This window comes from Littorina saxatilis, linkage group LG1 (genome assembly GCF_037325665.1).
Source record: "Littorina saxatilis isolate snail1 linkage group LG1, US_GU_Lsax_2.0, whole genome shotgun sequence".
NCBI lineage: Eukaryota > Metazoa > Mollusca > Gastropoda > Littorinimorpha > Littorinidae > Littorina > Littorina saxatilis.
In genome coordinates, this window is record NC_090245.1 from 42,545,589 (window position 1) to 42,562,790 (window position 17,202).

General features: G+C 40.8%; 1 protein-coding gene across 2 annotated transcripts in view; it reads left to right on the forward strand.

Moving 5' to 3' along the window:
* LOC138970227 (uncharacterized) overlaps positions 1–6,756 on the forward strand; it is a 76,120-nt gene extending 69,364 nt beyond the window's left edge. For both annotated transcript variants that reach the window (XM_070342732.1, XM_070342726.1), the window contains exons 4-7: positions 2,391–2,504; positions 3,070–3,141; positions 3,952–4,123; positions 5,436–6,756. In XM_070342732.1, coding sequence (XP_070198833.1) covers positions 2,391–2,504; positions 3,070–3,141; positions 3,952–4,123; positions 5,436–5,753 — 676 coding nt within the window. In that variant the 3' untranslated portion in view covers positions 5,754–6,756. The remainder of the gene's footprint in view (positions 1–2,390; positions 2,505–3,069; positions 3,142–3,951; positions 4,124–5,435) is intronic.
* The last annotated feature ends 10,446 nt before the right edge of the window (positions 6,757–17,202 follow it).

The window sequence follows — 17,202 nt, forward strand, 5'->3', positions numbered from 1 at the left end:
TCAATTCTCACTGTGATTTTCAACATGTCTCTGTCACAGTCAAAAATCCCATCCCTTTGGAAAACATCTTGCATCGTCCCAGTTCCAAAGAAAACCCCGGTCAAAGTGATGAACGACCTGCGACCTGTAGCATTGACTTCTGCTGTCATGAAGGTTCTTGAGCGACTAGTATTAGTGAAGCTTCAGGTGCTTACCGCGGAGTTTATGGATCCGTGGCAGTTTGCCTATAGAAAGGGTAGAAGTGTTGAGGATGCCGTTTTACATGTGTTGCACAGTATCTATTCTCATCTGGATAAACCTGGAGCATGTGTTAGACTGATGTTTTTTGACTTTTCTAGCGCGTTCAATACGATACAGCCTCACCTTCTTGCTGAAAAGCTACTGAAGATGAAAATTAGCGTTCCAACTGTATTGTGGGTCACAGACTATCTGACCAACCGACCCCAGTTTGTTAGGGCTGGTACAGTACCATCTAATGGCCCGAACACAAACACCGGTGCTCCGCAGACCGCGCTATCTAGTGTACTGAATACCAACACAGGAGCTCCGCAGGGAACAGTATTGTCACCTTTTCTGTTCTCCCTGTATACTGCTGACTGCAGGAGTTCTCACGGGTCGTGCTTCATCGACAAATTTGCTGACGATACTGGACTTACAGGACAGATTACTGACGACAATGACACACACTACAGACAAGAAGTTAGCAGCTTTGTGGACTGGTGCGACGAGAATTACCTGGACTTGAACACAGGAAAAACTAAAGAAATGATTTTTGACACTAGAAGAAAAAAGGTAGCACACAAGCCTATCGTGATAGCTGGTGTTGAAGTCGAACAGGTTGAAAGCTATCGCTACCTAGGTGTAGTGATCGACAACAAGCTGTCTTGGCATGCCAACACTAACCAAATCTTGAAGAAAGCGCACACGCGCATGTACTGTCTAAGGAAGCTTAGATCGTTCTCTGTTCGTAATGACATCCTGCAAATGTTCTATCTGTCCACTGTTGGTAGCGTGTTGACATATGCATGTGTGTGCTGGGGGGGTAACCTTAGTAAACAGGATAGTGACAGGCTAGAAAAGCTAGTCAAGAAGGCTGGATCTGTTGTAGGCAGGAAGCAAGAGACCATTGAATCAGTTTGCCAGAGACGACTGACTGACCGACTGACCTCAATTTTGGCTGACGAGACACACCCACTGAAACCTGAATTTGACTCTCGACGCATTGACAGGAGTGGTAGACTGAGGGCTATGGTTGCTAGAACGTCACGTTTCCGCAATTCTTTTGTTCCCAGTGCTATCCATGCTTTCAACCAATCACATGTTAGAGGCCTCTATCATGTTTCTCTGTCATAATTATTACTGTACTCTGTTGCTGGGTTATCTGTAATGTATGTATTTTTAGTAACTGTATTACCGTAGCCCAAATGTGCGGTGTTCTAGTCGACATGTGGTGCTTTGTAAACCTTGTGTGTGCGTGGATGTGGAGGTGGACTCTTGGACGTCTTTTTGTTATTGGAATTATGGTTTTTGTTAATTTGTATTGCTGTTGCTGTTGTTGTGTGAGTGAGTTGTGAGTTGGCAGACTTGACTTGACGGATGACTGTTTGCGTTAGTGAGACTGTGTTTAGTATGCATTCTTATTCTTTTGATTGGAAATGAGTATTGTTACAACATAATTTCCATATGGATTAATAAATTTGAGTTGAGTTGAGTTGAGTTTCGGTTTTCGCGGATGCTATTACTGCCATATTTGTGAAACGTTAAATACTGGTAGAATTTGTTGATGTTAAAGGTAAATCAGGTTTACCTTCGTCAAATTCAAGGTCACAGCGGAGTCATGTTCGCGGTTTAAATATGAAACAATTATGAATTCCTTTAATGTTTTTACAGCAAGAGCTTTGAAAGCTCGCACATATGTACATCTACGATTAAATGACGTCCAGACCTGACCCAAGTCTGGTTGGCCCTAGTCAAGGTCAGAGCGGGTCATATGCGATTCAAAAAACGATTTTTTAAAATTTTCTTCAACGTCGTTGAAGCATCAGCTTTGAAAGTTCACTTACTCCCGTGCTTTGATGGCTTTCAAACAAACTTGCAAGGTCACAATGGGGTCAACTTTGGGTTAAAAGCTTTGGAGTTTGGAGCTATATATTTAACTTCACACGTTTCCAGGGTTTGCACATGAGCCCGTCTAGTTCAACCTGATCGTTTCTCAATGTCGCAGTGGTGTAAAAGTAGGCATTAACATTTCTTCAATTGCTGTTGAGCTACAGCAACAGATGATTGGTTTTTGATTCGTAGTATGATAAAGGTGAAGCGTTTGAGCATTTGTTTGTTTTCATTATTCTTCCTTATTTATGAATTAGTATTAATAAAATAACTATGTGCAGGGAGCTGGAAGAGATAGACTACAAATGTGTGGACAGCAGACGGATGGGAAACAGAATTGTGTGTTTCGACCCTGAACTCTTGCCCCAAAACAACTGTACTGTCTACTCCTTTGGGTAAAATCTCTCTCTCTCTCTCTCTCTCTCTCTCTCTCTCTCTCTCTCTCTCTCTCTCTCCATTTATCAATCTATCTATCTCCCTCCCTCCGTTCGCCTGTCTGTCTGTCTTGTCTTGTCTGTCTAGTTTGTCCGTCTGTATGTCTGTCTGTCTGTGTTCGTCTATCTGTGTGTGTGTGGGTGTGTGTGTGTTCGTCCATCTCTGTGTGTGTGTGTGTGTGTGTGTGTGTGTGTGTGTGTGTGTGTGTGTGTGTGTGTGTGTCTCTCTCTCTCTCTCTCTCTCTCTCTCTCTCTCTCTCTCTCTCTCTCTCTCTCTCGTACAGAACAGAATCTCACAACAGTGCACGGTCAAACTTGGAAATGGACCTTGGGATCCAGGGAAACAGATTTTTATCAGCTCCCACTGTTTTCGTTTTCTTTTTGTTCCACCCGCTTGAAGTTGGAGTGTACAAGTTTCACTCTGTCTGCTTGTTTATGTTTGTTTATTTTGTAGAACAGATGTGCTCATTGTATGTGAGGAATATCGTTGTTTAAATCCTCAAAGTGTACTGTATGTCTTTTCCAGAATAAATTTTGACTTTAGCTTTGATGATGCTATGGCGGCCTATGGGTGTACAGTCTATTCATTTGACCCAAGGTGAGATTTGTATCAATAATTTCAAGTAATCATCTTTAATGTTTCTGTCTTTGGCAGTAACTGGTTGTATTAAAATGGGGGGGTTGACAGAGATATGGAAGAGGAAAGGAATTGGGATGGCTTTGGGGCGGGCAGAATGTATAAATTGAGTGTTCAGGAGGATAAATCATGGTGGTGAAAAGGTTCGGGGATTGCTTTGAGGCGGGCAGTGGGGCTGATTCGAATGTTCTTGAAGTGAGTGAAGATGGTGACCACGAGAGTGTGTTTAGACGAAGATCGCACTGCCCATGGCGGGAATCCATACAACTATTTTGGTACACACATCTTCAGTGGGATTGATTTGAATGATGGGATTCGCGCAAAAGGAAGCAGGGGTTAAGTGATTATGTTTCACTCAGTGAAGATTTTTTACTGTCGCAAGACTATCATGGTAAGCAAACCTCACGGGTAGACTGACGAGGAGACCATGACTTATAAAGACAACAACCGACCGACAATGCATTAACTGTCGCTTATTTCAAAACAAATGGCTCTTTTATAGGACACTGGGGGGGGGGGGGATGTGGGGGGGGGGGAATTAGGTCTACAACAATATAATGGAATATCGTCAACAGGAAAAGTTCACACATCAGTTTATCACCCGCAAATACCTCAAACCAACGTCCGTGAACTTCCAGTCAGTCACAGAGTTCTAACTTCAATATCTTCAATTCAATTCAATCCAATTAAATACAATTCCTTTCTAAATCAGAGAAGAAGCTCTGGAAATTACTAATTCTTTCAATGAGTTTTATGTATTTTGTCTTTCAGCATGAATGTATCAGAGCACAAGCACGCTGAGAGAGTGTATTTCAAAACAACCGGCCTTTCGGGAAAAGACGACGACCATTTTCAGCCTCGCATTGACGGTTACGTCCGGTCTCCTACCACTTGGCGCATGCGCCGCCTCGATTCCATCATGAAGGAACTAGGTCATGCCCCAGTAAGTGTGAACATACTTTGCAGAGTTTCGATTCTGTGTAAGAAGGGAACCTTGCTGGCCAAATATTGGTTGGTTGGCTTGATGGTTGATTGGTTTAACTATGCACTTATCCGTTAAAAGTTGAAAGTCAATGTCAATGTACAAGTGTTTATACGTGTTTAGGAATGTGTGTGTGTGTGTGTGTGTGTGTGTGTGTGTGTGTGTGTGTGTGTGTGTGTGTGTGTGTGTGTGTGTGTGTGTGTGTGTGTGTGTGTGTAGATGAGACGAGGGAAATATGGAGCTGGAGCAGTATAGAACCTGTGCAACATAGAGCTGGGGCAGTATAGAAACAGGGCAATATAAAACTGTGACAATATTAAATCAGGGCAATATAGAATTGGAGCAGTGTAAGTATCGAAGCTGTGCAACAACGCGTTGGGTCAGTGCTTGTGGGGTAATATAGAGCGTGACAATGTGGAACCGGAGCAATATGGAGCTCGAGCAAGGAAGAATCCGCACAACGTATGTTTGGGGCGGTATAGGGCAATATACAGCTGTAGCAACTTGAAAGTGAGGCAGTGTAAACCTGGAGCAGTAAAGAACCTGTGCAACATTGATTTTTGGCAGTATAAGAATAGGGCAATGCACAGCTGTAGCTATATGATAGCTGGACAATATAAAGCAGGAGCAAGGTAGAGCCTGGGCAGTATAAAGCTGGAGCTTTGCCATGTAGAGTTGGAGCAGTCAAGCTTGGTAATATAAAAGCTGTGGCACAATAGAAGCGGGGCAGTATAGAGCTGGAGCAGTTGTATAGACCGTGTGCAATGTAGAGTTAGAGAAGTCAAGCATACAATTAAAGCAGCAGGGCAATATAACAGCTGTGGCACTATAGAGGCAGGGCAGCATAGAAGTGAAGCAGTATAAAACCCGTGCAATGTTGGGACAGCGTGGAGGGGAGGCGATATAAAACCTGGGACAATATAGAAGCGGGGCAGCATAGAGCTGACTCAGTCTAGAACCTGCTTAAAATAGAGCTGGAGCGGAGCAATATATAAACACCAGGACGGGGGAAAATTGGAGCAGCCAAGAACTTGATGACAAAGCTGACCTCCTTCAATGTTGGGACAGCGTGGAGGGGAGGCTATATAAAATCTGGGACAATATACGAAGCGGGGCAGCATAGAGCTGACTCAGTCTAGAACTTGCTTAAAATAGAGCTGGAGCAATATAGAAACGCCAGGACGGGGAAACATTGGAGCAGCCAAGAACTGGACGAAAACAAAGCCGACCTCCTTCAGTCCAAGGTTGATGTGCCTTCTTTGCTGTTTTTCAGGGGGCCCTCACCTTGTTAAAAATCGACATCGAAGGCTACGAGTGGGACGTGGTGCAAGACATTCTGTCCACGGAGGGTCTGTTCCAGTCCATTCCACAGGTTCTCCTTGAATGGCATCTCTTCGCCGACTATCCGCCTCGCTCTCGCTACGACGAACTTATTTCTATCTACTTCCGCTTCCGGGACACGGGTCTCCGAAAGTTTTATTGGCAGAGTGAGGGGAGGGATCATTTCATTGGACGATTGCGCTCACAGACAGAGACTTCCTGGGTCAACTCGAGGTTTCTACGGTCGTCACGGAACACATCGGTCAAATGATGATGTGTGAAACTGACCCTACTCAATTGTGTGCCATGAACTCAAAACAGTCTTTCATGGTGTCTAAGATTTTGGTGCATGATGCTGCAAGGTTTGTTTGTTAGCTTGATCTGATTGCAGTTGATTACGTATACGTTTCTTTCTTTTTTCTCATATTATTTTTGTTTTGTGTGAGTTTAGTTTGTCTTCTTGAACTGTGTGTGCTTGTGTTACATATGAGGCCGTAGCTTAATTGTTTTTAGTTGCAATAGAAACGAAAAACACTTGACAAGGCAAAAGTGGAAGTATGATTATATAATGACCGGTCCCACTTTCGATGTTCATTGTCTTCACGAGTCCGTGTAATTCTCAAATGTATTGGGGGTGTTCTGAAAATCCTTAAGACTCCCAGCTTCTGACAATGCCTCATGACAATTATAATGACGTATGCATATCGTAATCTGTCCTCGGTAGTGACACAAACTGTCATGTTCCTCTAGGCTGCCTCTGCAAAAACAGCTAGTTTAGAATGCAACCCATTATGTTTTACGTTCATGTCTAAGAGCTCACAAAAGAGGGAGTTTAGAGCCATGATGTATTATGATCTCATGAAAGATTTGTGTGTCCCTCACACCTACCCCACATTCTAATTTTAGGCTTTAAGGAACACATTGATATTTAGAAAGGTAATGAAGATAATTTTCAAATGCATTTTTGCTGGTTCATCCGATGTTTTAAAAGACTAATTGAAATTTGATTGCTATAAATTATAATGCAAAAACAATTGATCATTGACATGAAAGTGAATGTGGGTGTTTTATGTGTGCATGGAGAAGTAGATGTGTGGGTGTGAATTAAGTGAGTGTTTTAATTTGAGAATGGTATGTTCCAGTTTTGTGATTTTATTTTAATGATTTTGTGGATGCTAAGCTGTGGTCATTTTACTGTGTCCTTTTGTGTATGACGAGACCAACGAAAATCAAGGTTTGTAACCACACTCAGATAATAAACTTGTACTGTATTGCACACAGTTGGTAGAGCACTGGACTTGTGATCGAAAGGTCGCAGGTTCGAATTCGGGCCGGGACGGACACGGGTCAACTTTATGTGCAGACCCAGAGACGGAAGCCATGTCCCACCCCCGTGTCATCACAATGGCACGTAAAAGACCTTGGTCATTCTGCCATAAGTGCAGGTGGCTGAATACACCTAAACACGCAGACACTTGGGTAGCGCGACTCTGTTGCAGCTAGCTTTCCACTGGGAGGAAGCGACCGGAATTTCCCAACGAAGGGACAACAAAGTAATGAAAATGAAATGAAAAATGAAAATGTAGCCTACTCTATGGAATTTTGTTTTTACATCGTATTGCATTTCCCAGAATTGGGCAATTGCGTGAGAGATGAGTTTGTTCCTTGATTTATTGCATAAACAGTCCAGATTTATCAAATAATGCCCATGTTCTGCACTGCACATGCAGTGACATTTTATGTTACTTGCGAAACTTAGTTCGTGTTTTTACATGAAAACCTTTTTTTAACTAGTCTTTTCCCGTGAAATGTGCTGACATTTTAGTGTTTTGATCTATTTTGACTTATTGCACTACAGGAAATCCGGGTTAGTTTTTATACATAATTTATTTTATGAGAAAAGTGGGTGTATCAGGACTTAAAAATAAAGTTTTATGTTTACATTTTGCCAGGGATTCTGATGTAATTTGTTTCTTACTGGTGAAACCCCTACCGGAGGACGATATTATAAGTTTGGTCATAAACACTAACAAACAGGTCCGGCAGTAAATGTGGTGGTACTGCTGACAATATTACGAAAACCACAACGGGGACTTTCTTTTAAAACCATATTTGTGTACACATACTGATTCTGAAGACTACAGTGGATGAGCAAAAATGTATTTCGTTTGTAATCGCACTCTGTGAATTTGACGAAATAGTGACATTTTCTTCCGCTTTTACCGTTTTATTCCAGTTGAGATTATTATCTTGCATACTGCTACACTTGCTGAACATTCTTAATCCACTGGAAATCGATCCAATTTCCTGGTTTTGTCAGGGCACAACGCACAGTACGGTCACCCGTCACGGTGGTCGTTTTTCGGCGAAAATCTGGATCACCTGGCACTTGTTTTGTATCATGCGCGAATTTTCACAAAATCGACTCAAAAAGTATGCTTCCCTGCCGAGAAGGATGTCTTATGCTGTAATTGCAACCTTTTATGCGCTCCACACCTGCATAAGTAGAAATGACATTACATAAGAAATACGCCAGATAGCAAAACAAACTAACCTGTTCTGCAAAGATAATTAATTTGGCTTTCTCCTCGTTTGTAAAATTACAAAGTTGAGCCTGTTCTGAATTTGTGTCAAGTTTCTAATTCGTAACTGACATTTTTGTCAGGTCGATGTTGGGGGTACCCTTACGTCGGCGGCGGCCACGTGATACCTACAACAGAAATCTTTGATCTGAAAAGTGTGCCATATAGTCAAGTGAAGGGCCTTTAATGGCATATAGAGTTTGAATGAAATGACTCGGGAATGATATGAGTGTTTTAGTTGGGGTACAAAAATGGATGCAACAATTGTTTTGCCCAGTTTATATCGTTATGCAAGTTTAAAGGAATTGTCTGTCGATGTGTGTGTGTGTGTGTGTGTGTGTGTGTGTGTGTGTGTGTGTGTGTGTGTGTGTGTGTGTGTGTGTGTATGTGTGTGTGTGTGTGTGTGTGTGTGTGTGTGTGCGTGCCAGGGTGCGTGCGTGCGTGCGTGCGTGTGTGTGTGTGTGTAATTTAGACACGCCTCGCAAATGTTCCGTAACTATGCTAATTAATTCAATGAATGTTAATAGGCGAGAAATCATCTTCTGATAACTCTTCTATGGTTATGAGTTCCGATTCTGTTCATCGTCATCTTTTTAATTCAGTTCTGGTAGGTACGCGCATTCGTCGAAGCAGACAAAAGTCCTTGGATTTAGGGATTCAAGTCTGTAATCTTTCGAGCGCAAGCTCATTCCATGCTTCATTGGGCCTAAAACGCAACATTTTCCACTGGAGAATATGTACCGCCTCGAAAGACTACCCCACACAGCATTTTAAAAATCCAAATTATTGACTTGCAGGATCCCGTTATCAAGCATAATTAACAGGCCCAAGGCGAACACCATACTTGTTTTTGTTGTTGTTGTTGTTGTTGTTTGTTGGGTGTGTGTTTTTTTGGTTTATATTTTTTTTTTTGGGGGGGGACGGGGGGGGGGGGACGGCAGCGATGACGTCACGCTTGACGTCAAAGTTAAAGGTATGCAAGGTGTGGAGTCTAGAATGAGCAGTATATAATGGTCGAAAAGATAGACTGCCTACAATAAACAGAGCAATCGGTACTCCCTCGAAAAATGTGTGTCATGTACGTGAAAGACATATGAATGTACGCTCTAAATGGGTTTGTCATGGAATTCAGCAGTAGCAGCGTCACTGACTGAATTCACAATTCGAAGGCAAAACAACCCAACCACTGAGCACAACAAAAGAGAGGATATTTCTTCAGTGCTACAAATCTCATGTTAAACAGCAGTGTTTAGGCCAGAAACATTAGGGAATATGAAGATTTGCCTTTCTTCTGCTCAAAATTTGGGTTTTGAGCAATACTTGGGTATAACGTCACAGGTCCCTGTTAATACTCACAAAAATTGAGGGGTTTTGACAGCATGATTCTCTTTAAGCCTTAAAAGAGGCGAATAAAACATATTGTCATCATTTTCACGAGTTTTCATTCACAAACACCTGGGAAATAAATCTCATGTTCCCCATGCAATAAATCGAGGTGGTGAATGGGTTTGAGCTTTCAGGTGAAACGTGGATTGTCAAAGTAAAAGCCAATCAGGCTGATTGTTTGATGTGTGGAACCATCGCGGCTTTGGATTTGTGTTTCCGAGGACAACGATTGTAAGCATTCACTCTCAAAGACCCACTCAATGTTGATAATTACCGCGTCGACTCATGGTCAATTTGCAACTTTTCTCTGTAATCGCAAAATCCACAACGAAAAGTCATAAACACTTAAAAAGAAAAGAAATATGCTCAACACTTACTGAACTCACACGTATGATCGCAGCTCTGTACATTTTCAGACTGGAAGAAAAGCGTCAACAAGCTACGTTTGACGTCACATACAAGGTTGACGTATTATCTCGAGCTACTGTGACGATGCTTTGTGGCCCGGAGTTGGATTCTAAAAATTCGTCTCCCTGTGGGTTATTGTGCATTTTGTTGCACAACCAAAATGATGACAAAAACGATGTTTGGTGGCTTGTCGTCAGACCAGCATTTTGTTGTTGGTCCTCGGGGAGCATATCGCCTTTTGTCTCATATTCATCAACCGCGGCCTTCGGCCTTGGTCGATAAAGATGAAATACAAAGCTGATCTGTCAACAAGCCACCAAACATCGTATAATGACATAATGCCAAGGTATGTTTCATAACTGAAAACATTAACAGCTAGGGGGATGAAAATAATCCAATCAAAAGAGGCCTGTGGGCAGAACCCGGAGACTAGAATTTACGAAACCAAAACTATGCACATACACAATTTTTGGCTCACGTAAGTGTAGCCTATGCGATGGTAAACTTTGTCTGTCTGTGCGTGCGTGCGTGCGTATGTATGTATGTGTGTATGTCTGTGGTAGAAACTTTAACATTTTTGGCTAAACACCGAAATACTCATTTCACGTGGTTAATTTTCAAGCACCATCTTCAAATTATTGAAGCAATGATCAACATTGTGTCGGCATGTGTGTAGTTAAAGCGTGTATCCAAAGAAAACGGGTGGTGGGGGGTTTTGAAGGGGTACAAGCAGTTGACTGATTTGTGTCGTGTTTGGCATGTAGACGGCAGGTCAGGTGTCAAGATCAGGTCAGGGGTCGCGCGAAGGATTGTGGTCCAGTTCTCACCTCGCCGATTCGCCGGGGAAGACGATTTCATGTTGTTCGGTTTCTAAGCTCCAGAAAAGTAAATAAAGAAGATACCAAAGGGAGATTTCCTACAATTTGATCTGCACAGCGTGTTTCCAATGTCCACGCGAGGAAGAGCTGTCGAAAGCGCGGCAGTCAGTGTCGATCTTGCAGCCGTATCCCGGTAAGTTCAGAGACAGATCTAGTGTCTCCCACTCTGATAACGTGTCACCTACTGTTAATCCGTTTTGTTTTAATTTCTTTTTATTTCAGCAGACACGGATGTCAAACACAGTGCTAGGCAGTCACCTCTAGTGAAATGAGTTGATCTAAAGTGCCTGTAATGTTTGGATGTCTTTGCTCGTGGTTCGATTTATGTGAATTTCAAGACTTGCAGTAGAGTCTCAAGTTAAGTTTACTCTGCCCGAAAAAAACTGTCCACCATTTACTTGAACATGCAGATATAAGGAAACGGAATGAATCTGTTCTCAAAGTCAAAATGATCACGATTTTTTCCTCAGATTCAAAACATGCACTGTCATGGTTTTGTCTGTACAATTTAGTAAGTCTTAAGTACTTTGCAACAACTTCCTTGAACGTGAAAGACAGTTTTTGAATGCTAGATCTGTATCGCGTTTCATTCCAGACTCGATCCTCTCTTTGATTGTAGATCTACTGTTTGCTGTTTACGCACTATCATATGATTCGCTATGTAACGTTTGGTAAGCTTACCTTGCCACAGCTTTCTTGTCTTTGTTGGCATTTCTGGCTGTGTTGACCGTCAGAATTATTTTAAGAACCAGGCTGCTGCAGTCGACATGTTTCGCATATTGTAGGGTTACCATGCTGCATAGGTAAAGTGGCTTGTATAACCTGACTATTCTGTTTCAAAACACTGTTTATATTTGTGTAGGTTGTAGTCATCATAACTAATCGCATTTTGCCATTTGTTTCAGAAAGGAGGTTAACCTACAACAAGATCGACGCTATGTCAGATATATGCCTCAGCCACATGAAGACTTCCGAATTTAGATCTACTCGGCATGGTGACAAGTCTTGATGAAAAGTATAGGACTGAGGACAGCAGTGGAAAAAGTGCCCACATGGCAGGTACCTAACCTATTACCCTAGTCATTTTATCTGTTTGCCTTCTTTTGAAAATTATACATGGAGTTGATATGATGCGTTAGTTTTAACTGTGTGTGTGTGTGTGCGTGTGTGTGTGTGTGTGCGTGTGTGTTTGTGTGTGTGTGTTACGGAGTGAGTGAGTTTGTGTTATGTTACTGTTTGTTGATTTCTTACGGGAGCCTTGAAGGCTTCGCCTCTTGTTCAAAATGTCCCTCATAAAACCTCTTTGACATTGTGTTTGATACTGTACCTTAACTCAACAGTAAAACCAGTGAACATGTACGGCTTGTAAGTGTATCAAGTTACTATGCCAGTGAATAATCGTACGCGAAACCAGTTTAAATGGTTGCACAACAAAATTGGTTGATTAAAATCAATAAGGGCCCAAGCTGTGTTTTAATAAAAAAAAAAAGTAGGCGTACGAACACAGTTGTTTGGGCTACATGTGTTGCAAAGTATTCGAAACGACGGTATTACCGTATTTACAGTGGTGCCTGTGTGTGTGTGTGTGTGTGTGTGTGTGTGTGCGTGTGTGTGTGTGCGTGTGTGTGTGTGTTTATGCGTCCTTGCAAAATAAAGTTCAGTGCAGTTCAGTTCAGCTCGCTAAATTAGATTTCCTCGCAGCGAGAATTGCCTAAGAAACGCTACTTCCTCGCCAAATCTAGCGTCTAAGAAACGGAGGACTGGCTGGACAAGAGCAGTACAAAACATTGGAAGGAGGAAGGCCCAGTGACTGTGCTCTCTCTGCCTGCTTCTGTGATTTAGGTCAGCACGTTTTTCGCGTGGAATTGCGTAAAGCTTACCGCACACACGTGGGGAGTCTCCAGTTATACGGCAAACAGCAGATCGTTATCATATGCACACACACACACACACATATGCATATGCGCACGCACACACAATTCCAAGCACACGAAGACACACAAAAACACAATAAGTAACACACTCGAAGACACACACACACACACACACACACACACACGCACACACACACACTCCGGTTTGGTAAGTTACCTGATAAATAATGCAGCCTGTAGATTTAACGGGGAGACTGATCAGACAGGAAGAGCAATACTTTCACATTTCCGATGTTCAGCGATAAACTTGTTTTCTTCGAGAGTTCGATCTTCGTGCGATTCTGGCGCGTTGTCACCAAGAACGTTAAAAAAAACCCCAGGATATCATCATGTCTCTCTACAAAAACCAGGTCTAGAAACTCTTCATCTAAAGTCAGTCAGTATTAACCTCCTCAACACAATCCTCATCTTGTCCCATAGTGATTTCTGCCGCCAAAGAACATGTGGTTCTCAACTCACAAGAACGATTTGTCGTCTTCCATTGCGAAATTCAGATCTACCCCAACTACGTGCATTGGACCTGAGCAATAAAATGTAGATGCGATAATCTGCAAACATCTCTTCAACACAATCTGCATCTTGTCCCATCGTGATTTCTGTCGGCAAAGAACATGTGGTTCTCAACTCACAAGACCGATTTGTCATCTTCCAGTGTGAAATTCAGATCTGCCCCAAGTACGTGCAATAAAATGTAGAAGCGATAATCTGAAAAAAATATTTTCGCGTTAACGCTGCCACGTTGTCATCAGTCCGATGTCTTTTATCCAGAGCAGGGATGAACACACTTTTTCATCAGCAGTTTGTTATGTTTATCCGCAGACTGCTTTCCATTACTTGTCGTCCGTTTTAGATTAACTCGTAGGGTTCTTCAGCCAGGCAAGAAGTGCTTGTTTACTGACACGTTCTCACGCACGACATGTCGTAAATGCAAGTTCTAACGATTGTTTTTTTTATTGCACTGATAGAGAATGTCGATAGTTGTAAACTTCTGCCATTTCCTAATGTTTATTTCATTATTTTGCATACGGATATGGCTAATAAGTGGATAATCTGTTACGACACGAAACGCGTTCTAAATCCGGGAAGGGAGGCTACTCCAGCGTACTTTCAGGTGTATCCTACAGCCTTAACTGGCACGTCACTCATAGCGATAAAAAGCGTGCCAGTTCAGTCTGCTGCGCTGGACTGGGTTTTGATGTTGGAAGACCTGTTTTTCGTAATTGTTGTTTCTATGGCATTCCGTTTGTCAAATAATTATTTGGATACTTTTTCATGTTTTTTTCACCAATTTTAGCTAAATAATCATTATTTAGAAGCTCATGTGCTAAATAAGTAATTGTTTATAAACAATGTAAAAAAAAGTCTAAATTTTTTTGTTTTCGTAAACCATTCATTGTTTACCTAAACAATTCATTGTTTACGTAAATAATTCATTGTTTACGTAAATAATTCATTGTTTACGTAAATAATGTATTGTTTACACAAATAATCACTTATTTCACAAAATAATTATTTTTGGGTGGAAAAAATGAGCAGTTGCTAAATAAATCATTATTTACCTATATAATGCATTATTCAGCAGATTCGCTAAATAATGAAAACTGCTTTCCCTAAACAATTCATTGTTTAGGGAAAGCAGTTTTCATTATTTAGGGGAATCAAGAATTGACTTCTAAGCTTCATTTTTACATTTAGTCAAGTTATGACTAAATGTTTTAACATAGAGGGGGGAATCGAGACGAGGGTCGTGGTGTATGTGTGTGTGTATGTGTGTGTGTGTGTGTGTGTGTGTGTGTGTGTGTGTGTACCCATGTTTCCACAGGTTTGGTTGCCTAAATCACCATAAGGCAACCATCCACACGTGGATGGCAACCTAAACTCTGGATGGCAACCTAATTGTGTGGATGGTCGCTTCATTTAACACCGTTAAATTGACTTTTTTGACGGAAAGAATGTCATAACAATGTTCAAAATGACATTCTTTCCGTCCTCTATAGGCGACGAAATAGGTCAAATTTTGTGCATTTTTTAGTGCAAAATTCTTCGATGCCGGAGCGAGTACTGCACCCAGTGCTGTTGTAGTGCAAGTGCACTAGAAAGGCACTACACCCAGTGCCGCCTCTTAGGTAACCATCCACACTTTAGGTATGTGTGCATGTGTGTGTGTAGAGCGATTCAGACCAAACTACTGAACCGATCTTTATGAAATTTTACATGAGAGTTCCTGGGTATGATATCCCCGGACGTTTTTTTTCTTTTTTTCGATAAATGTCTTTGATGACGTCATATCCGGCTTTTTGTAAAAGTTGAGGTGGCACTGTCACACCCTCATTTTTCAATCAAATTGATTGAAATTTTGGCCAAGCAATCTTCGACGAAGGCCGGACTTCGGTATTGCATTTCAGCTTGGTGGCTTAAAAATTAATTAATGACTTTGGTCATTAAAAATCTGAAAATTGTTAAAAAATTTTTTTTATAAAACGATCTAAATTTACGTTCATCTTATTCTTCATCATTGTCTGATTCCAAAAACATATAGATATGTTATATTTGGATTAAAAACATGCTCTGAAAATTAAAATAAAAATTATTTTCAAAATTAAATTTTTGAAATCAATTTAAAAACACTTTCATCTAATTCCTTGTCGGTTCCTGATTCCAAAAACATATAGATATGATATGTTTGGATTAAAAACACGCTCAGAAAGTTAAAACGAAGAGAGGTACAGTAAAGCGTGTTATGAAGCACGGCGCAACCGCTGCCGCGCCAAACAAGCTCGTCACTTTCACTGCCTTTTGCACTAGCGGCGGACTACGTTCAATTTCATTCTGTGAGTTCCACAGCTTGACTAAATGTAGTAATTTCGCCTTACGCGACTTGTTTTTCTTTGTGTATATACTATAAATCCAAACAACAGCTATTTTAAGATAAGAGTGTGTGGAGAGACCTTGTATTCAATGATAGTAATCACTGAAAGACATAAAACTTAGTTCAGAAGCGAATCCTAGAAACCCCTAAATAATGGAAAATGTGTTGGCTAAACAATTCATTGTTTACGTAAATAATTCATTGTTTACGTAAATAATGATTTATTTAGCAACATTGCTGATTGTTTATAAACAATGTAATATAAGTCTAAATAATATATTGTTTACGTAAACAATATACTATTTAGACGTATTTTACATTGTTTGTAAACAATCAGCAATGTTGCGAAATAAATCATTATTTACGTAAACAATGAATTATTTACGTAAACAATGAATTGTTTAGGTAAACAATGAATGGTTTACGTAAACAAAAAAATATTAAGAATTGTTTTACATTGTTTATAAACAATTACTTATTTAGCACATGAGCTTCTAAATAATGATTATTTAGCTAAAACTGGTGAAAAAAAACATGAAAAAGTATCCAAATAATTATTTGACAAATGGAATGCCATACGTTTCGCGTTCACATTTACATACCACCCGAGCGCGTTGTTGCTTTTATACCAAAATTGATCCCTAATATTATTGTAATATTCATTTGTGTTGAAGTGTTCAAAATGCTGAATTTTTGCAACTATACTGAAAAGAGTTATTGCAGTTTAATCAAACTTTTTTGAAAAGTTCCAGTTCGTCAAAAAAACTTATCAAAACGCCATGATATTTTACACACTCTTTTGCAATTGTATTAACAATATTCGTGTCAAATTTAAAAGCAATACAACTAGCCATTACTAAACTACGTTTTTTTTTACCCACATAGCACACACAAAATGACGCGAAAACAAGCCTTCAACGGCTTCTGACTTCTTCTTCTTGCGTTCGCCGTCACACCATCAAGTTAGTTTGCGAGACGAATGACGTCGTGGCTTCCAGGTCTTGTCTGCTCCCATAGAGTTTGGTGCGGAGAGAGACTGATGCTGGCCACACTCTGTCTCTGATTGGATTGAGTTGGGGGCATGTCATTAAGACATGTTCTGGAGTCTGGTCTTCCAGACCACAGGGACAGGTTGGTGATGGGGTCAGCTTCAGCTTCCTGAACATGTGGGCGTTGAGGCGACAGTAACCAGTTCGTGGTCGCATGATCACGAGGTTGACACCAGTCTTCTTCAAAATGGCAAAACAACACTGCTAGGCACAACAGCTGAACCAAATTAATTTGTGTGGGTAGAAAATGAGTTGTTCTTCAATTTGCGATCAAAAACGGGGTAACTCTTGCTTATTGTGATTTTTTGTGTATTTTAGTGTCTGCAAATTTACTTTTGCGAATTTGATTTTGGGGGGTGTCCTATGTCTCCTGTACACTGCATAAAATCTAATTGATGAAAAATGAACTCTTTGTTTCAAACGGTAGGGGAATAAATTACCTTTCTGGCTATATACTTGGTTTTACTATATAACTGGCCGCATCACAAAGTTCTACAGCTAAATGTATGTTTATTTTTATTTTTATGGGGATTAGTGTAGAATACTGTATTACCAGAGTGAAGCCCTTTTTGTTGTCATTAGTTACATGCCCGATTGAACAACGTGATCAGCGA